Here is a 21,129-nt window from a genome sequence, read left to right on the forward strand (position 1 = left end):
GCTGTGGACATGGCAGCAATCTGTTCAACATAAGCCCTATCAGGCGAGTAGTACTGGGCTGAGCAGCACTGTGTAAGTCCTCTGTAAATGTTTGCAAGCAGGGGCTGGGCACGGTGGCTCACGCCTGTAATCCCAGCACTTTGGGAGGCCAAGGCAGGCAGATCACAAGGTCAGGAGTTCGAACCAGCCTGACCAACACGGTGAAACCCCGTCTCTGCTAAAAATATAAAAATTAGCCGGGCATGGTGGCACGCGCCTGTAATCTCAGCTACTCAGGAGGCTGGGACAGCAGAATCACTTGAATCCAGGAGGCAGAGGTTGCAGTGAGCTGAGATCGTGCCACTGCACTCCAGCCTGGGCAACAGAGTGAGACTCCATTTCAAAAAACAAAACAAGACAAAACAAAAAAAGTTTGCAAGTATGGCCTCAAGCCCTAACCTCTCAGGGGTTCTTCCAAAGTGAATAGGAGCCGTGACCCTGTTTACTAGGTCTTGGGCTTCAGGCCTGCCTGATAGTACCTATGGAAAGTAGGGGAAAGGTTGATGGAAACAAGTCTAGCTCATGCCTGGAACCACTTCAGAATCTGGGAAAGCTGCTGGGTCCTGTGTCCCTGGCTTTGTCCGGCAAGGTCACCTGCAGACAGGGCAGAGTCCAAGAATAGTCTGATCTTTCTGACACTTTGAAGTAATACAACTGATCTCAAGTGGTCACTCCAACCTTTGTCCTCATTTCCCCAGTTTCATGGGAAAAGGATGTGTGCACATAGGATGTGTGCTGCTTTTCCAGAATCTTCTTTGTTCCCACTCTTTTAAGTTCCCAGGCTGACATTGTGGGCTTTATGGGGTGGCTATGCTCCCAACACAGACACATATAGTTGACCAGGTTAGGACTTGGTGTGTGTATGTAGGGAACAATGCAAAAGGAAAATTTTCAATAGCTTTTACTTTTGTTTTTGCTGATCTCTCCCTAGCTATAATCACAGGCTGAAGTACAGCTATGGGAAACCCGTTACAGGTCCCCTATTTCCTTCCTGCCACTCAACACAACACCTCAGGAGGACTAAAAAAAGAAACACATCAATCATCATAAATTGCTCAATGACTCTAGAATGTTCTGTTTCTATTCCTGTTTCCTTCACTGCTTCTACTCTTTTCTTCTTTTCTTAGAGGCGGGTTCTTGCTTTGTTGCCCAGGCTGGTGGTGCAATCATATAGCTCACCGCAGCCTCAAACTCCAGGGCTCCAGGGATCCTCCCGCCTCAGCCTCCCTAGTAGCTGGGACTACTAGGGAGTGCCACCACGCTCAGCTATTTGAAATATTTTAAAATATTTTTGTTGTAGAGACAGGGACTCGCTTTGTTGCCTAGACTGGTCTCAAACTCCTGGCTTCAAGCAATCCTCTTGCCTCAGTCTTCCAAACTTCTGGGATTACAGGCTTGAGCCATGGCACCTGCCATTGCTTCTATGTAAACACTAACTAACACACCCAAACTAGGCTTTTAAGGTGCTTTCCCTCAATGGAGTCACAGTCTTTCTTCATTCTTTACAATGGGGTCAGACATATTCAACCTTAGATTGACAGTCTCTATCACTTGATGCTGTAGGGAATTCAGTCGGCCTGCCTGAATGCAGTTGGGGAATTTTTTGAAGGTTCTTCTATACCCCATCTTACGGCTTTCAAATGCTCAGCAGGGTTGCTATGATAGCATGCCTTCTTATTCAGTTCCTATTCTGGACACGCAGCTTGCCCGTGACTGTTGCATGTCAAGTGGCTGGAACCAATCAGCTTATCTAAGGCTTCCTCAGAAGCCAATCAGAGCCTCGGAAAGTGACCTCACCCAAGGGAGAGCTCTGTGGGTGAGAAAGCATCTCTCAGATCTGTGAGTGTCCCTAAGTCACTCCCTTCCTCCCCACCCTCCTTACTTCCTGTAAAACAACACCACACCGCCTACCTCCCTTCCCCCAAAGAAAGGGAGTGAGAAAGGCTAACTAAATTCCACAAAGGGAAGAACCAAAAGAGAAACTGCAACTGCAACTCAGCCACACACTGGTTTCTGTAACTGGAGAACAGGATATTTAGGGGGACTTGCTCTGCACAGACATACCTTTCAAAGTGGCATCTCCAGAGTCTGGAAGAGGAGGGAGTATGGTGAATAAGTCAGCTCCTCCTCCCTCCTCATACCTGGTTTTCTTGCCTTTCCCCACAAAAATAGCTGTAATCATTTTTTGTAAATAAGGACAAGATCAAGGTCAAGTGTGGGAAAGACAGGGCCTATGTCCTTGTGAACATGTGTGAACAGACACAATCATGTCCTTGTGGCCTGAGGACCAGAGGCTCAGAAGTCAGCTGGTCTGCAGGGGGCATAGGCTGTTCTCTACAATTTACTTTGCATTGCCCTACAGATGAGGCCTTGAATATTCCTTGGCTGGGCTCGATTGTGAATATGTGTCCCACCATGGGGGTAGAAGGGAAGGGACAAAGGACAAGCAGGCTGTAGGGCTGTAACCCTCCAGTGTGTCACACCAGACCCAGCTTAGTTAAGCATTTCCTTCATTCCTCCAGCCCTCTGTCACCAGACCTCACCCACAACAGAGAGACAGATAAAAACACTTTATTTAAAAGTATAAAACCAGGCTTACTCCTTCAAACTGCTCCCACCCCTAATTATCTCCACAAAGAGCTATATAAATTGGGCAGGGGTATGTGCACAGTCATCTCAGCTCTAACAACCCCAGTTCTTCTTTCAATTCTCCTTTCTCCCTTCATACAATTGAGATGTTTGTCCTTTGCACTTTCCCCAAGATAGCAAAGGTGATACAAATGTGGAAGGAGGGGAAGTGTAGAAAATAAACTGTCATCATCCTCTATTCCCATCTCCAGGGAACAGACAGATTATATGAACTCTGACCAAATGATTTGCTTGTCTGAAGAAACAAATAATAGGTACAGTTACTCTCTGTATCCTAAAGAAAGACACGAGGGTCCAGAGTCCTTCTTCAGTATATAGCCTCGTCCATATTGTCATCACTGTCACCACCAAAGTCCTCTCCATTGTCAAAATATGACATGATGTAATCAGTTTCCTGAAATGGAAAAAAAAAAAAAAGTAAAAGTCAATTTGGCATTCACCTTCCTTCCTGTGTACCAGACCCCTTTCCTCTCAGTCACACCATTCCAGGCCTGAGACATCTCTTCCAGCTGTAGTTTGTAGAAGGGGGGCAGATGAAGTAGAGAGAAGCCCCTACCCTGGGGGGCACTATCTCTGTTGGCATGCCAACCCTCTGAGGAGAGCAACCCTAGTATAAAGAGGGTAAAGGGAGGGGGACTAAGGTGGAAGGAGTCCCCTTCACCTCTTCGTGTTCTTCTTCATCATACTCTTCTTCTTCCTCCTCTTCCTTCTCTTCTTCTTCTTCTTTCTCCTCATCCTCCTCTGAAGTTACTTCTTCTTCCTTCTTCTCCAGGGTCTCATGTGGGGATGAATAGGAATAGAAACTCAGGTTCAGTTCACAGAAGGGAAAAATTGAGGCACACATGGGCCAAGAGAGAGGGAATGGATCCAGGGCTCAGGTGGTCTCTATGCACACTTCCTCCTCACCTCTAGTTTCTGTATTGTTTCCTCCTTATCTTCTGTGGTCTTAGGGGGCCTCTTGGGGAGCAGAATTGTAATCCCTGGTGGAGGGATCAAAAGGTAAACCTTCAGAGAGCAAATTTTGCCAGCTTTATAGCCCATCCTCATGCAAAGAACATGTCACTCTGCTGCCCTCATGTGGCCACTATGACATCTAGCAACAACACTTGGTAGATTGGGTATAGGAACTGGGATGGAAGGTGAGACCAGCAGCAGCCTCCACCCTCAGGCTGATGAAGGAAACCTCTCTTCTCCCTCCTTTTTTCCAGATACACTCACGTTCCTTCTGTAGCTTCCGCACTCGGATCTTTAGCTCCCGGGGTAGACGCCGCCAATCTGGGAATAGTGGGAATGTAAATGTCAATAGGACCCTGCCTGGGGTCTCCAGTGAATACTGACTGGTTTTAAAGGGGGGTGAGGGTTTTAAAGGAGAGGAAGGAAGGGGCTGGGTCAAAGTTGTTCAGTGGCTTGGATATCTCCTGAGTAGTGGGAACTATTTAATAGCTTTTTCAGGTAGAATCTGAGAATGTGTTGGACCATAACTAAGGCTCTAGCTTACAGATGCTGGATCGGGGGAATGGGGTGGGGTCATGGGCGTGGTGGGAATAGCTTGAAGCATCCCATGCATTTGAAAGAAGGGCAGTCAATGAAAGGGCCCATCACCTACCAGGGTTCCAATCGATGGCATTGTCAATCGGACCTGACATCTGATATTTGTCTGAATAACGCTCCACATCTGAGGGGTGGAAGGGTCAAAGTTTTATCCCTTCAGAGACCCAGAACAGGACTGTTCCTGAGAGTCCAGCCCTCTCAATACTGAGGAGTTATCTGTTTCCTTACCCCAAACCCAGAGCCCAGGGGGTCAGCTTCAGTGAGGACCTTATCACTTTTTTTTTTTTTTTTTTGAGACAGAGTCTCGCTCTGTCCCTCAGGCTGGAGTGCAGTGGTACAATCTCAGCTTACTGCAACCTCCACCTCCCAGGTTCAAGCGATTCTCCTGCCTCAGTCTCCTGAGTAGCTGGGACTACAGGCACACACCACCACGCCTAGCTAATTTTTGTATTTTTAGTAGAGACGGGGTTTCACCATGTTGGCCAGGATGGTCTCAATCTCCTGACCTCGTGATCCACCAACCTCGGCCTCCCAAAGTGCTGGGATTACAGGCGTGAATTACTGCGCCCGGCCCCTTATCACTCTTCTAACCTGTTCCTTTTCCACCCAAAATTACGATTTTTTTTTTTTTTTCAGACAGAGAATCTCGCACTGTCGCCTGGGCTGGAGTGCAGTGGCGTGATCTCAGCCCACTGCAACCTCCGCCTCCCAAGTTCAAGCAATTCTTGCCTCAGCCTCCCAAGCAGCTGGGATTACAGGCATCTGCCACCAGGCCTGGCTAATTTTTTTGTATTTTTTGTAGAGACGGGGTTTCACTATGTTGGCCAAGCTGGTCTTGAACTCCTGACCTCGTGATCTGCCCACCTCAGCCTCCCAAAGTGCTGGGATTCTAGGTGTGAGCCACCACACCTGGCCTTTTTTTTTTTTTTTTTTTTTGAGACAGAGGTTTACTGTGTCACCCGGGCTAGAGTGCAGTGGCAAGATCTCAGCTCACTGCAACCTCCACCTCCCAGGTTCAAGCGATTCTCATGCCTCAGCCTCAGCCTCCCGAGTAGCTGAGACCACAGGCACACACCACTGTGCCTGGCTAATTTTTATATTTTTAGTAGAGACAGGGTTTCACCATATTGGCTAGGCTGGCCTCAAACTCCTGGCCTCAAGTGATCCACCCATGTCAGCCTCCCAAAGTGCTGGCCATTACAGGCGTAAGCCACCGCACCTGGCCATGATGATTTTTTTTTTTCTGTCCCTTAGTTCAAAGGCATGGCTATATTAAGAAATAGCGTGGTGCAGTGGAAAGTATGCTAGGGAATAAGAAACCAGGATTTCAGTATTCTCTTGTTGGTTGGTGCTTATAATATCCAGATTGTTAAAAACTTTGCTGGGCGCAGTGGCTCATGCCTGTAATCCCAGCACTTTGGGAGGCCAAGGCAGGAGAATCTCTTGAGCCCAGAAGTTCAAGACCAGCCTGGACAACATAAGGACACCCTATCTCTATTTTACAAAAAATTAAAAAATATATAATTTTTTAGAAAATACATCCCCCTACTTATACACGTGAAATGGGATTTTAATATTTAACCTCCTGCTGTCCCAAGACTATCATGAGACTCAAAACAAACCATGAATACTATAATGCATTTCAGATACAGGGGTAACTATTATGATCTCCCCAGTTAGATAGTATGCTTCCTGTGCCCCTCTGGCCCCCAGTGGTGCTGAGCACAGGGCACTCCCCATGGAAGGCACTCAGAATATGATGCTAGCATTCCAACTGACCTCTCTTGGGGACAGCTGGCCGGATGAAGTAGGGGAGCTGCCTCATGGCTCCTCGTAGCTCTTGCTTCAGTGCCAGGACATATTCCCCTTCCTCTCCTGAGGGCAAAGGTACTGGGTGGAACTCCAAGGGCTAAAGAGGCAGGGGCAGTGGTCAGTTCAGGGAGAAAATGCTACTACATATTTAGGAAGACCCCTCCTCCCAATTTAGTCTAACACTCCCACTGAGCAGAGGGCCAAACGAGAATCGAGGGAGTAACATATTATTTTGAAAGCTGGGGAGAAGTAAAGGTGGACACTTCTTTGCCTGCAAAACATCCCTGTGCATTGGGAGTATAGAGAGAGGGCCAAGGCGAGGATGGTTTTATGATGGTCCAGGAGGAATTCAGAATCATGTACAGTCAGCCAGGGGCACATGAGAGTCTGGGAAGGGAGTGGAGAGACTCACAGGGAAGAGTGGAGAAGGCTGCAGGGTGGGTGGGGGCAAAGCATCCCCTTTCCCAATGCCCACGGCCTCCACGTTGAAGGTCAACTGGCCCCGGCCACGACCCCGGCCCCCACCCCGGCTGGCCATGGTGGAGGGGGCCTGGGTATTCAGAGATCCAGTGAATAAACCTAATAAAGACAAAAACAAAGAGAAAAAGAAATGTAGTAGAATGGACAGGAAGCCAAGGAGGTACAAGACATTCAATCTTTTATCTCTGGGACATGAAAAGTTAATGTCATTCAACAAATTTTGACTGAGAAGGCACAGTGTCAGAGAGAGAATTTCTGGAAATATAAACATGAATGAGACATGGTCCCCCAAACAGGTCAGATAATTACAATATAGTTTAGCACAAAGGAGAAAGTGCTGACACCTTTGGACAAAACTCTACATCCCTAAGACAATTTGATGTTTATCTCTATCTGCATTTCTTTATTTTTATTTTTAGAGATGCTCTGTCACCCAGGCTTGAGTGCAATGGTGCAATCACAGCTCACTCTAGCCTCGAACCCCTGGGCTCAAGATCCTCCTGCCTCAGCCTCCCAAAGTGCTGGGATTACAGGCATGAACCACTATGCCCAGCCACAAACTGCATTTCTACATATAACCTTTGAATTCTTTCTATCTCTGGCCTTCCAAACCCGACCAGGCCCCAATTCAATCCAATGCAATGCATTCGGCAAAACATTTATTAATCGTCTACCATGAAAAAGATAGTGTGTCAGGCACTGTGGGAGCACAGGGATGAGTCATCAATTTCATTGTAAACCAGGGGAAAAGACACATTACAATCAAATTGATCTTTTTATTTTATTTTATTTGAGATAGGGTCTCTTTCTGTCATCCAGGCTGGAGTGCTGTGGTGTGATCATGGCTCACTGCAGCCTCAACCTCCTGGGCTCAGGTGATCCTCCTGCCTTAGCCTCCCAAGTAGCTGGAGCTACAGGTGTGTGCCACCATGCCTGGCTCTTTTTTTTTTTTTTTTAAGAGACTGGATTTCATTATGTCAAGTGATCCAACTGTCTCAGCCTCCCAAAGTGCTGGGATTACAGGCATGAGCCACCGCGAGAGGCCAAACTGATCTTTTTAAACACCACTTGGAAGCATAGAATCTTAGAATTGGGAGGACCCTTATAGAGGTCATCTAGTCTAAACCCCTCCCAGTGCAGGACTTCACTCTGTAAATTGTTTTGTTGTTGTTTGGTGTGTATGTGTGTCTTCTTTTTTTTTTTCTTGAGACAGAGTCTCACTTTGTTGCCCAGGCTGGAGTGCAGCAGTGCAATCTTGGCTCACTGCAACCTCTGCCTCCCAGGCTCAAGTGATCCTCCTGCCTCAGCTTCCTGAGTAGCTGGGACTACAGGCATGTGCCACCAAGCCTGGCTAATTTTTGTATTTTTAGTAGAGACGGGGTTTCACCATGTTGGTCAGTCTGGTCTTGAACTCCTGATCTCATGATCCGCCTGCCTCGGCCTCCCAAAGTGCTGGGATTACAGGCGTGAGCCACTGCACCCGGCCCTCATTCAATATAATTTAGGAAATCAGGAGGAATATCTTTACAGTGGAGAGACCAGAAAAACGCTACTTCAACCAGATGACCAAGGTCAGCATCAGTACTCATAAATCATGTTTTCGGTATGTGCCCTTAAAATTACATGATAAAATGGTACTTCACCTCTGTGATCATCCTCCTAAAAACCCATAACCCCACACTAATAAAGAGAAAAACATCAGACAAATTCCAGCAGAAAGGCATCCTACAATATACCCAACTCCTCAAAACTGTCAGTCATCAAAAACAGTAAAGTCTGAGAAACCCGTCACACTTAAGAGGAGCCTAAGGAGACGTGACAACTAAATATAATGTGGAATCCTAAATGGGATTCATGTACAGAAAAAGAACAATAGGTAAAAACCAAAGAAATGTCAATCAAGTATCAACCTTAGTTAATAATAATGTATCAGTATTCATTCATTAATTGTAACAAATATACGAATCTACTTTTTTTTTTTTTTTTTGAGATGGAGTTTCGCTCTTGTTGCCCGGCTGGAGTGCAATGGCGCGATCTCGGCTCACTGCAAATTCCGCCTCCCAGGTTCAAGCGATTCTCCTGCCTCAGCCTCCTGAGTACCTGGGATTACAGGCATGCGCCACCACGCCTGGCTAATTTTATACTTTTTTTAGTACAGAGGGGGTTTCTCCATGTTGGTCAGGCTGGTCTCCACCTCCCGACCAGGTGATCCATCCGCCTCGGCCTCCCAAAGTGCTAGATTACAGGCGTGAGCCACTGCGCCTGGCATTTTTTTTTTTTTTTTGAGATGGAGTCTCCCTCTGTAGCCCAGGTTGGAGTGCAATGGCGCGATCTCGGCTCACTGCAAATTCCGCCTCCCAGGTTCAAGCGATTCTCCTGCCTCAGCCTCCCGAGTAGTTGGGATTACAGGAGCCCGCCACTGTGCCCGGCTAATTTGTTTTTGTATTTTTAGTAGAGACGGGGTTTCACCATCTTGGCCAGGTTGGTCTCGAACTCCTGACCTCGTGATCCACCCGCCTCAGCCTCCCAAAGTGCTGGGATTACAGGCGTGAGTCACCGCGGCCGGCCAATCTACAATGTTAATAGGGGAAACTGTGCACTGGGACAAATGGGAACTCTTGGCACTATCTGCTAAATTTTTCCGTAAGTCTTAAATTGTTCTAAAATATATAATCTATTAATTAAAACAAAAACAAAAACAAAAAAAACTCGAGGCTGGGCGTGGTGGTTCACACCTGTAATCCCAGCACTCTGGGAGGCTGGGGTGGGATGACTACTTAAGTCCAGGAGTTTGAGACCAGCCAGGGCAACATAGTGAGATCCCATCTCTACAAAAAATAAAAAAATTAGCCAGGCATGGTGGCACATGCCAGTAGTCCCAGCTACGTGGGAGACTGAGGTGGAAGGATCGCTTCAGCCCGGGAGATAAGAGGATTCAGTGAGCCATGATCATGTCACTGCACTCACCCTGGGTGACAGAGACCTTGTCTCAAAACAAAAAGCTAAAACAAAAATCAAGTAGCAATTCAAAATTCCCAAGAGATTAGTTGGTGAAAAAAATATTTAAAAATAATATGTAGAAGGTAATCTTCTGTCAGAAATGCATACACACATATGAATTAAAAATCTGTTATAGAAGGATATGTACCAAAAATTAACAATGGTTAATTTGAAGGATGAGGGTTTTTTGAATTTTTTCTGGTGGGGAGAGTTGTGTATCTTTTTTTTTTTTTTTTGAGACAGAGTCTTGCTCTGTCACCCAGGCTGGAGTGGTGCAGTGGTGCAATCTCGGCTCACCGCAGCCTCCACCTTACGGGTTCAAGCAATTCTCCTGCCTCAGCCTCCCGAGTAGCTGGGATTACAGGCACCCACCATCATGCTCAGCTAATTTTTGTATTTTTAGTAGAGAGGGGATTTTGCCATGTTGGCCAGGCTGGTCTCAAACTCCTGACCTCGTGATCTGCCTGCCTCAGCCTCCCAAAGTGCTGGGATTACAGGCATGAGCCACCATGCCCAGCCAGGTTATGTATGCTTTGTTTTTTTCTATACTGAATAGAATACTATAACAACATTAAAATATTAATTTAAAAATTTTTGGCTGGGCATGGTGGCTCATGCCTGTAATCCCAACACTTTGGGAGGCCGAGGCAGGTGGATCACAAGGTCAAGGGATCGAGAACATCCTGGTCAACATGGCAAAACCCCATCTCTACTAAAATACAAAAATTAGCTGGGCATGGTGGTGTGCGCCTGTAGTCCCAGCTACTCAGGAAGCTGAGGCAGGAGAATCGCTTGAACCCGGGAGGTGGAGGTTGCAGTGAGCCGAGATGGCGCCACTGCACTCCAGACTGGCAAAAGAGCGAGACTGTGTCTCAAAAACATTTTTTTTTAATGGGCCAGGTGTGGTGGTTCATGGAGGTAATTTCAGCACTTTGGGAGGCCAGGGCAGAAGGATCACTTGGGCCCAGGTGGTCGAGGCTGCAGTGAGCTATGATCACACCACTTTGCACCAGTCTGGGCAACAGAGTGAGACCGTGTCTCAATAAATAGATAAATAAAATTTAAATGTCGTAACAGAATACTAAATGAGATTAATAATCTGTAGCTAGGAGAGGGTAGAAAAATGTATATCTGAGGAATCTGGGAAGTTTCAAGCCCAACTGCCATAAAAAAATTGAGGAAACAATGGCTGTTGGTTAAGATATCAAATTGCAATCTGTTTGAAAAGAGCATATTAAGGGAGAGAAGATGTCTCATGGAGACTAGAGAAATAATAAGAATTTGTTGGCTGGGCGTGGTGGCTCATGCTTGTAATCCCAGCACTTTAGGAGGCTGAGGTGGGCGGATCACGAGGTCAGGAGTTCAAGACCAGCCTGACCAACAAAGTGAAACCCCGTCTCTACTAAAAATACAAAAAATTAGCCAGGTGTGGTGGTGCACGCCTGTAATCCCAGCTACTCAGCAGGCCGAGGCAGGAGAATAACTTGAAATCAGGAGGCAGAGGTTGCAGTGAGCCAAGATTGTGCCACTGCACTCCAGCCTGGGCAACAGAGCGAGACTCCGTCTCAAAAAAAAAAAAAAGAATTTGTCACCGTGTCTTCAGCCCCTTTTAAGCGAGAGAACATTTTAACCAGCTGGTTAAGTATCTTTCCACTTGACAGATATAGTTCTGGCAGTGGAGATAGGAGCTGCTGTGACTGCAAAGCAATGAAGAGTCAATAAATGGCCATGAGCTTTGAGGTTAGACAAATTCGACACCATTTCTACATATTAAATGAGTGATCCTCTAAGAATGCAGGGGAAAAAGAAGACAAAATTTTATTTAATACAGGTTGGGAAATAAACCATCCATCTACCCCATTCATCTTAGGAATCTATAGGGAGTCTCTGCTATTAAAGATTGTGATGGAGTTAAAATTCTTGAGGATACTTAAGGTCTCCCATAATCTAGTCACAATCTGCTCCTCCTTAACATCAACCTTTCCAGAGAGTTTACCCCTGTACTCTGTTTTACTCCAAACAACACTCATATACACTATGCTCATTCCCAATTATTCATACATATATATTGTGGTGGAAGTTACTGAGAGGCAGGTTTCAACTAAACATACAGAAAAACACTAACAATTACATCAAATTTAAGGAAGGCAGTACATGTAGAGGTTAAGAATATGGTTTTGAATCCCAGTTCAATTTCCTAGCTACAAAACTCTGGTAATTTATTTATTGTCTCTAAACCTGTTTCCTCATCTGTAAAATGGGAATAAAAATAACAATAATAGAATCATTTCACTCAACAAATATTTACTGAGTGCTTACTATGTGTGCCAGGCACTGTTCTAGATTCTATGGATATAGCAGTGTGCAAAACAGACAAAAACGTGCTGCACCCACGGGGTTTAAATGGAGCTTTCATTCCAGTGGAGGCATCAGCAAACAAACAATACTTCAAACCATGAGACTAGGTGAGACCCCTAAAGGAGTGGATGTGGACAGAGAAAATAAGAAATCCAGGCACTGAGGCCTGGGGCACGCTGATGTATAGAATTTGCTACACATGTAATAAATAAAGCAAGAAATTAACACCCTTAAAATCTTGGAAATCCAAATTTTAAAAAATCATCTCAATAGAAAAAATGGGCAAAGGACATGAACAGGCAACTGGCAAAGAGAATGGCCATGTCTGGACATGGTGGCTCACTCCTGTAATCCAGGGTTTTGGGAGGCTGAGGTGGACAGATCACTTGAGGCCAGGAGTTCATGACCAGCCTGGGCAACATAGAGAAACCCTGTCTCTACTAAAAATACAAAAAATTAGCCAGGCACAGTGGTACACACCTTTAATTCCAGCTACTCAGGAGGCTGAGGCATGAGACTCACTTGAACACAGGAGGTGGAGGTTGCAGTGAGCTGAGATCTCACCACTGCACTCCAGCTTGGGCAACAGAGCAAGACTCTGTCTCAAAAAAAAAAAAAAAAAAAAAAAAAAGGAGAGAGAATGGCCAATAAAACCACTCTTCACCTATGAAAGTGACAAAGATTTAAATAATAAGCAGGCTGTCATGAGTTTTTTTTCAAATGGACACTCTCATACCTCACTGGAAAGACTATAAACATAATATTTCAAGGGGAGCAATTTGTCCAGTTAAATCAACAGCCTTTGAAATGTTTATATCCCTAATCCAGCAATCCCACTTTAAAAATATATTCCAAAGACATCAACAGATATACAGTCACAGATATAAGTAAAAGGATATTCATCAAAGAGCTATTTATGGTAGCAAAAATTCTGAAATAACTGAAACAATCTAACAATAAATGAATGGTTAAAAAAATACCCATTTTATTTATTTATGTTCTTTTTATTTTATTATTTTTTTTTTGAGACAGTTTCACTCTTGTCGTCCAGGCTGGAGTGCAATGGCGCAATCTCAGCTCACCGCAACCTCCACCTCCCGGGTTCAAGTGATTCTCCTGCCTCAGCCCCCCGAGTAGCTGGGATTACAGGCATGCGCCACCATGCCTGGCTAATTTTTTTTGTATTTTTAGTAGAGATGGGGTTTCTCCATGTTGGTCAGGCTGGTCTTGTACTCCTGACTTCGTGATCCACCCGCCTCGGCCTCACAAAGTGCTGGGATTACAGGCATGAGCCATCACGCCCCGCCTCTTTTTTTTTTTTTTTTTTTTTTGAGACAGGTTCTTGCTCTGTCGCTTAGGCTGGGAAGTGCAGTGCAGTGGCAATTTTGGCTCACTGCAGCCTCGACTTCTCCAGCTCAAGCAACCCTCCACCTCAGCCTCCTGAGCAGCTGGAACTACAGGCCTGAGACACCATGCTTGGCTATTTTTTTTGTAGTTTTTGTAGAGACAGGGTTTTATCATGTTGCCTAGACTGGTCTTGAACTCCTGGGCTAAAGTGATCTGCCTACCTCAGCCTCCCAAAGTGCTGGAATTACAGGCATGAGCCACCACGCCCAGCCAGAAATGGCTTGCTTTTAAGGATGCTGCCACTTCCACTGTAAAAGGACAGATTTCCCTTTTTTTTTTTGAGACGGAGTTTTGCTCTTGTTGCCCAGGCTGGAGTGCAATGGTGCGATCTGAGCTCACTGCAACCTCCGCCTCCTGGGTTCTAATGATTCTCCTGCCTCAGCCTCCCCAGTAGCTGGGATTACAGGCATGCGCCAACACGCCCAGCTAATTTTTGTATTTTTAGTAGAGACAGAGTTTCTCCATGTTGGTCAGGCTGGTCTCCAACTCCCGACCTCAGGCGATCTGCCCGCCTCGGCCTCCCAAAGTGCTGGGATTACAGGCATGAGCCACCGTGCCCAGCCATATTTCCCTCTTTTACAGTGGAAGTGTGGAATGCATTTCCTTTAGCTATATATTTCTTATTTAGAATATCTGTTGGATATTGACTAAAGAACAGGTATCAAAAAATGGAATGACCTACAAGAGAGATAAGAGAGTTCCCTTACTAAAGATGTTTACATAGAAGCTGGGTAAAAATTTACTAAATAGGGTTTGTAAGAAGGATGCATGGCTCTAGTAGAGGATTCCCTATGATCAGCATGATTTAGCATTGTGTCTGGCATATAGTAGGTGCTCAATAAATATTTGTTGAATGAATAAATACATTATTTCTATGGGCCTTTCCAAACTTGAGAAATTGTGATCCATAAAGCCTCCCCTCACCATTCCAGTTCTCCTTGCTTTCTTCCTTCTCTAGATTGTAGAAACAATTATGAAACACTAATATTATGAACCACTAATTTAATGGCTCTTAATTACATACTGTATTGTCTTTTATTGTTCCCTAGTTATGTTAGGAGTTTAAATTCTGCCTCCCCAAAAAGAGTGCTAGTTACCAGAAATCAATTCTATTTAACTAACGTTTATTGGGCACTATATATTAACTACTAGCACCTGTCCTACAAAACCTTCTATTCTAAAAGGCATAGAAACGTTAAAGAGAGACAGTGCACTAAGTGTCCTAATAAAGGTATATACAAAACGCTATCGTAGACGGGGGAACAATTCATTTTGCAAGAAAGGCGGCCCAGGAAAACTACAGGTAGCATTTCAGCTAGTCTTCATAGATAACAGGAGTTTGTCAGGCTCTTGGGATAATATTAATAGATTAGGGGGAAGTTGATGCTATAGCAAAGACAGATACAAGAGGCTGTCTCGTTTTCTGCTTTAATGTCTCTCCCCATGCGCGATAGAAAACTACCATTCTCTAGTATACAATCAATACAGAAATGGAAGCCCAGGGGAGAAACGGTAGGGAGCCAGAAGGGGGCTGATCCAACAACCTGACGGAAAGCGTTGTCTATTTCGCAGCCTGGCCGGGGTGAACAAGTTTGGCAAGTGTCGGACCGAACCAGGTCAAGCCTTACCTGCTGCCCCTCCCCAGAGCGGAGCCCAAGCCGCGGCCAACTTGAAATGTACTGGGGTTCCTCAAGTCGGTGGCGTTCTAAGCCCGCCTCCCGGAGCTCCCTATTGGTGAGTTTTCTCGGCCAATGCAGGAGAAGCCGAGGAGGGAAGTCCGCCCTCTTGAAGCCTAGGAAGAGAAGGAGGGAGGGAGCGAGTACGCCCGGAACCGAAGCTTGCGAAGCGGGTCGCAGAGAGAGATGGGGGTTGCAGAATCAGCTGGGGTCACTTATTTCCGGTCTCACTCCAGATGAAGGAGCCACTAGCCGGCGAGAGTTCACCGAGGGAACGTGACACTCATATCTCATTGAGGGACCGTGTTGAGGGAGCCCCTACAGAGAGGCCAAAGGAGGAGAGGGCCTACGGAGAAATGAACCCCTGTAAAAGCTGCTCTTTAGGGATCAGTCTTTTTGTGACTCTAGCTTCATAGCTTGGTCTCTCCATTACTCCAGCCTTCCTTTCAATCATACACTGCCTCTCTCCAGCACCACCAATGGATACTTCTTTTCTAAAAATGTTTTTCTGTGGGTTGCTGCCGTGTCTGTGAGAAGGTGGGCAGAGGGTTCGAGAAAGGAAGGATTTGGGATCAGAGTACCAGGGTTGGGGAGGCAGGGCAGGAGCCCAGCTTTTTCTGCATTTTCCACTACTTTCCACTTCCTGCGAGCTCCTTGGGAAAGCCAGCAGAGTGGAAGGAGGAGTCCTATTTTCACAGAAAGCAGAAACAAGGGAGAAAGGTTCAGAATGGAGATGGAATCAAGGAGTTAGTCAAGAAGAACATCCCAGATGTCAGAGAAAATGGCCTGTAGACTGGGAGGCTGTAGGTGTAGTGGCAAGCGCCCAGTCTTTGCCATAGGACAGAAACATAGCTGTGAAGCTTTGGAGAGCTTGCTTAACCTTATTAAGTCTGTTTCCTCATCTGTAACAAGAAGATGATAGTTCCTATCTTATAGAGTTGTGAGGATTGAAAATAGTGTATGTAAAGCACATGGCACATAGTTGACACGTGTCCAAGAAATAACTAGTAAAAATGGGTAGCTTCCTGCAAATATTTCTCTCTCTCTCCCATCCCTGGGAACATTATTTTCAGTATCTTGCATCTGGGGGGCCTCCAGCCTCTGAATTAGCTCAGGACCCTGAGTGAACTTTTTAAATCCTTAGGATTTTTCTTTTTCTCCCACTTCCCTTGGTGCCTTCCAGCTGGACACAAACTCATTCCTAAAATATGTGGATGGAAGCTATGGTAACCATGGAGACAGGGCAGGTGGCAAGGAGAGGCAGAGACAGTGTGAGAGACCAATAGACAGATAGGAAGAGAGAAGATATAAGGAATGTTTCAGACAGAGATCGTCAAGCAAGACGGAAAAAATAAGACGTCTAAGCAAGACTGAGATTAAACAGATGCAATGTGAGAGAGTGTATTACAAGGTTCGCTCTTCTTCCTGCCCCTGTCCTATCTCCCTGCCCACAATAATACGGGGTGGAGGCACCTGGGAATGTCCCTTGCCCTATCTAAAAGTGCTCCCATATCCACCTTCCTCATACTTATCTAAGAGGTCTACATAAGGGAGCTGAGGTCCAAGTTTCTCTGCGATGGGTGTTCCGTTTTTGAGAGATGGGGCGGGGGTGTATCTGTGTCTGACTCCAGGCTGGACCGTGATCTCCTTCACAATTAAACTACAGGAAGAAAGCCACATCTCTTGCCTCTCTTTGCACAGTATGGACACCGGCTGTAGATCCGAAAAGCCTTTCTATACCTTTCTTACACAGTGTGCCATGTGCCGTGTATGGCAGGTCAGGTCTGGCGCACAGGAGCGCACAAACACACCAAGTGCGGAGAATGGGGATCTGCTGAATCTCAGCGAAGAATCTGGATGATGGTCCCTGTCTGGGTCGCGGAGGAGTCCCCTAAGGAACACTTAGGTTTGTTGGGGCTGAGGGGAGGTCGGCTGAGAAAAGAAGTCAGGATTGGAGCCTCTAGGTTTTTGAGGGTTTATGTGTGCATGAGTGGGGGAGCAGTTTGGTGCCTGACGCCCCCACCCGCAGTGACTAGGCCATAAATAGCACAGCAGAGCTCCGCCCCCCCCCCCCCCCCCCGCCAAGCTTCTCTCCTCCCGAGCCGGCGCTGTGCCCGGGGCGCTCCGGGAGGAGGGACCAGGATCCGGCGCCGGGGCGCAGATACTGACACCAAGGGAATCCGGGTGCCCCCCCTCCACGCCATGCGGGCCCCCAGGAAACTGGCTCCGCCACCTCGGCTGCCCCGTGGCCACGGCCCCAATCCTGGCCAGGAGGAGATTCTGCGGACATTCAGGTATCTATCTGGGCACACAGCCTGGGAGGGGAAAGAGCAAGGAGTGATGGGGAACATCGCAGGGGCAATAGAACCCCCCAATTCTCCCTCCACCCGTTTTAGGTCTCAAATGCAGGCTGCTTCCCTCCCCCCACTCAATTTTTGGGGTTGTGGCAAGCTAAAACAGGTTAGGAATGAGAATACATGTGTGACTGTAGGGTGCATGTATGTGGGTGGGTGGCGTTCAGCATCCTAGAAAGGGGGATCCCAAGTGTGGATAAGACAAGGGGGATAGAGGAAAGGTCTGATAAGCCATGGGGTGAGGGTGGGGGTGCGGACATCCCTGCGCGTGCACGAACGCATTTGCACGCGCGCTAGTCCTTCAGTGCGGGTGCACCCTTCCCACCTCCTCAGGCATGCGCTGCGGGGGAAGGGCCGGCTCAAAGGCATGAGTTAGAGGAAGGACTGTATGCCGTGAAGGTCTCCTCCACCCCACGCTGGGTCCCTGCATCTGTGCCTCAGTTTCCCTGCCGAATCTATCAATGAGATGTCTCTCTTGCAGGGATCGGCTTCGTCACTGAGACCTCAGGCCTCTGCCAGCCACTCCCCCTCCCCATACCCCTAGTCATCCTCGGCAGGTCTCAGTCTCGGCTCCATCTGTGCCCTCGCCCCAGCCGCAGCTATGTTGCACACCGAGGGCCACGCTCTTCTTCGGGCGGTGGGTCAGGGTAAGCTACGCTTGGCCCGTTTGCTTCTGGAGGGAGGCGCCTACGTGAATGAGGGTGATGCGCAGGGGGAGACTGCGCTAATGGCAGCCTGTCGGGCCCGCTACGACGACCCCCAGAACAAGGCACGCATGGTACGCTACCTCCTGGAACAAGGCGCGGACCCCAATATCGCAGACCGATTAGGGCGCACGGCGCTCATGCACGCTTGCGCCGGGGGTGGGGGCGCCGCGGTGGCCTCGCTGCTCCTTGCCCACGGCGCAGACCCCTCAGTCCGAGATCACGCGGGCGCCTCGGCTCTTGTCCACGCCCTGGACCGCGGGGACCGCGAGACCCTTGCCACACTGCTGGACGCCTGCAAGGCCAAGGGCACGGAGGTCATCATCATCACCACCGATACCTCGCCCTCAGGCACCAAGAAGACCCGGCAGTATCTCAATTCTCCACCATCCCCAGGGGTGGAGGACCCTGCTCCCGCCTCTCCTAGCCCGGGGGTCTGCACGTCGCCTTCGGAAATCCAACTGCAGACCGCTGGAGGAGGAGGGCGTGGGATGTTATCCCCTCGCGCCCAGGAAGAAGAGGAGAAGCGGGACGTATTTGAATTCCCTCTTCCTAAGCCCCCCGATGACCCATCCCCTTCCGAGCCGCTCCCCAAACCACCACGCCATCCCCCAAAACCACTCAAAAGGCTCAACTCCGAGCCCTGGGGCCTAGTGGCCCCTCCTCAACCAGTCCCACCCACTGAAGGGAGACCGGGGATCGAGCGCTTGACTGCCGAATTCAATGGCCTGACCCTGACCGGTCGACCCCGTCTTTCCCGACGTCACAGCACCGAAGGCCCTGAGGACCCGCCCCCATGGGCGGAGAAAGTGACTAGCGGGGGTCCTCTCTCTCGCCGAAACACAGCACCAGAAGCTCAGGAGTCTGGTCCCCCTTCAGGGCTGAGGCAGAAACTGAGCCGCATGGAGCCAGTGGAGCTGGACACCCCTGGACACCTTTGCCCTGACTCGCCTGAGTCCAGCCGCCTGTCCCTGGAGCGCCGCCGATACAGCGCCTCCCCGTTGACCCTCCCTCCAGCCGGCTCGGCTCCCTCTCCGCGCCAGTCCCAGGAGAGTCTGCCAGGGGCAGTATCTCCGCTAAGCGGACGGAGGCGGAGTCCGGGGCTGCTGGAGCGGAGGGGCTCGGGGACGTTGCTCCTGGACCACATCTCGCAAACGCGGCCGGGTTTCCTACCCCCTCTCAACGTCAGTCCCCACCCTCCCATCCCTGACATTCGCCCACAACCCGGAGGTCGGGCGCCTTCGTTGCCTGCCCCTCCTTATGCCGGGGCGCCAGGCTCTCCCAGGACCAAGCGCAAATTGGTGAGACGCCACTCCATGCAGACTGAGCAGATCCGCCTGCTGGGGGGCTTCCAGAGTCTAGGTGGGCCTGGGGAGCCAGGGCGCTGAGAGGAGTGAGAGGAGCCAAGGAGGGTGGGGATTAGGACCTTAATGGGATAGGTGGGAGAACCAGCTCACACACACACCACGAACAAAGGGATCTCTTGCATGTGCTCATGGGTGCACAGTGCACCCACACATGGTTAAACATGTGTCCATAAGCACAGTACTCTTATTAGCAAGAAAGAATAAGTACTCTATTTACTGGGTATATACACACATGTATTCATGCCCTGGTCATTTCACGTGCATATGGGATTACTTGTGGACCTACAGGCACAGCACATCAATAAACACACAGGGCTAGGGTCCTAAACTCTCTTGCATTTGTTCAGAAGCAGTAGGGAACCCTTACTTATGGGCAGTCTCCGATGTCTTTGCCCTCCTGCAGAAGCAATCCCTTGCTTTCCATGTATGCCCTGAAACACAGCCTATCATGATTTTGCACACTCTCTCCGTGAACATCCCAGCCCATTCTGCAGGTCTTGCTTCTTTCTCCAGGCCTGGCTCCTTATTCACACCCTGCTTCTAACCCCAACCACTTTTCAGGATATCTTTTTCACTCTTCTTGGGGGTTCCTGCAGCAACCCCCAGCCTCAGTTCTGCTGCTGTCTTTACTGCTCTCAACTTCACTTCTCAACTTCCTGCTTTTTATTCCCACCCTGTTCCTCCAACAACTACAACAGATTGTCTCATTTTCCCAGGGGGTGGGTCATGGGCTCTAAGCTGCTCTTCTGTCTGTCTGAGCTTATGAACACCCCCACAGGTAGAAGTGGGGAGAAACCCTAAATCACTCCTCTCTCCACTTGACATATCAAATAAATGTGTTCAGAAGTCTCTGTTTTGTCACTTCTGCCTGGAGGTGTGGGTATGGGGAATGAGGAATGGGGAGGGAGGGTAACACTAACTTATAGCTATAATTATCCAAGGGATACTTAGCCGTTCCAGCCACCTTCTTTCCAAGAAACCAACTTTTCTATAGAGAAAAGGCAAGTGTCCTGTGTCCTGAAGATTTTAAGGCATTTGACAGGATTTCACTTCCTCCAGTTTCCTCTATGTCCAACCTTGAATTCTTTAAGGTTCCTACAAAAAGTTCCTCCCTCCATCATCAGCAGATATATCCCAGTAGATTAACTGTCTCCTTTTGAAACTTCCTATTTCTTGACTACTCACAGTTTTTATTCAGGGTCTAATTTTCATTTCACCAAGTGTGTTTCTTCTATTTTCTTCTACTTCTGGCCTCTATTTCCCCATCTTTGATTTCTGAGCCACTGTAGGAGAGATGGGGGGAAGCAGTTAATATAATCTCACCTAAGCAAAAATGGCCTGGTGACCACATGATAAAGGGTATGTAGAGTGTGTGTGTGTGCATGTGTGCAAGTGTGTGTGTGTGCAAAGTAATCAGAGGAACCCAGTCTGACATATTATACCAACAAGGGTAATTTTCTTAATTCCCCCAACTGGACTTCTGAGTTTGCTAATTTTCTGCATGTATCCTAACTCTTTCTCACTCTAATGGGAGGCAAAGAGACTTGCCCATCCCACTCTCTCTTATTCCCTTCCTCTACTTAGAATAAGTGAACTCAGAAATTTACCCAACAATGTGGCATAGTAAAAAGATAAAAATATTGGGAATCAGAACACCTATGCTTAAACTCTGAATTCCACTTTGCCATCTCTTAGCTATTTAATTTTGGCCAATTTTTCTAGCTTCCCTCAG

General features: G+C 47.9%; 2 protein-coding genes across 6 annotated transcripts in view; one reads left to right on the plus strand and one right to left on the minus strand.

The window, feature by feature from the left end:
• Positions 1 to 2,594: 2,594 nt before the first annotated feature.
• POLR3GL (RNA polymerase III subunit GL) overlaps positions 2,595 to 21,129 on the minus strand; it is a 49,932-nt gene continuing 31,397 nt past the window's right edge. For 2 of the 4 annotated variants that reach the window (XM_054670086.2, XM_063815537.1), the window contains 8 exons: positions 20,583 to 20,680; positions 6,464 to 6,630; positions 6,019 to 6,148; positions 4,295 to 4,363; positions 3,907 to 3,963; positions 3,595 to 3,668; positions 3,350 to 3,463; positions 2,595 to 3,082 (listed from right to left, as the gene is read on the minus strand). In XM_054670086.2, the coding sequence (XP_054526061.1) occupies positions 2,996 to 3,082; positions 3,350 to 3,463; positions 3,595 to 3,668; positions 3,907 to 3,963; positions 4,295 to 4,363; positions 6,019 to 6,148; positions 6,464 to 6,589 (657 nt within the window). In that variant the 5' untranslated portion in view covers positions 6,590 to 6,630; positions 20,583 to 20,680 and the 3' untranslated portion in view covers positions 2,595 to 2,995. Of the gene's footprint in view, positions 3,083 to 3,349; positions 3,464 to 3,594; positions 3,669 to 3,906; positions 3,964 to 4,294; positions 4,364 to 6,018; positions 6,149 to 6,463; positions 6,631 to 14,924; positions 15,155 to 20,582; positions 20,681 to 21,129 lie in introns of those variants that run through there. The other 2 variants (XM_514421.7, XM_009427931.5) reach the window with 2 other exon arrangements.
• On the plus strand, positions 16,890 to 20,246 carry ANKRD34A (ankyrin repeat domain 34A). 2 transcript variants are annotated; one of them, XM_016941743.3, is made up of 3 exons: positions 17,030 to 17,266; positions 17,369 to 17,432; positions 17,808 to 20,246. In XM_016941743.3, exon 3 carries the CDS (start codon positions 17,928 to 17,930, stop codon positions 19,416 to 19,418), a length of 1,491 nt encoding a protein of 496 aa, XP_016797232.1. In that variant the 5' UTR covers positions 17,030 to 17,266; positions 17,369 to 17,432; positions 17,808 to 17,927; the 3' UTR covers positions 19,419 to 20,246. The 2 variants fall into 2 exon arrangements, with proteins under 2 accessions (XP_016797200.1, XP_016797232.1); XM_016941711.4 differs by lacking the exon at positions 17,369 to 17,432 and having other exon boundaries at positions 16,890 to 17,266.

Source organism: Pan troglodytes, chromosome 1 (assembly GCF_028858775.2).
Source record: "Pan troglodytes isolate AG18354 chromosome 1, NHGRI_mPanTro3-v2.0_pri, whole genome shotgun sequence".
NCBI classification, from domain to species: Eukaryota; Metazoa; Chordata; class Mammalia; order Primates; family Hominidae; genus Pan; species Pan troglodytes.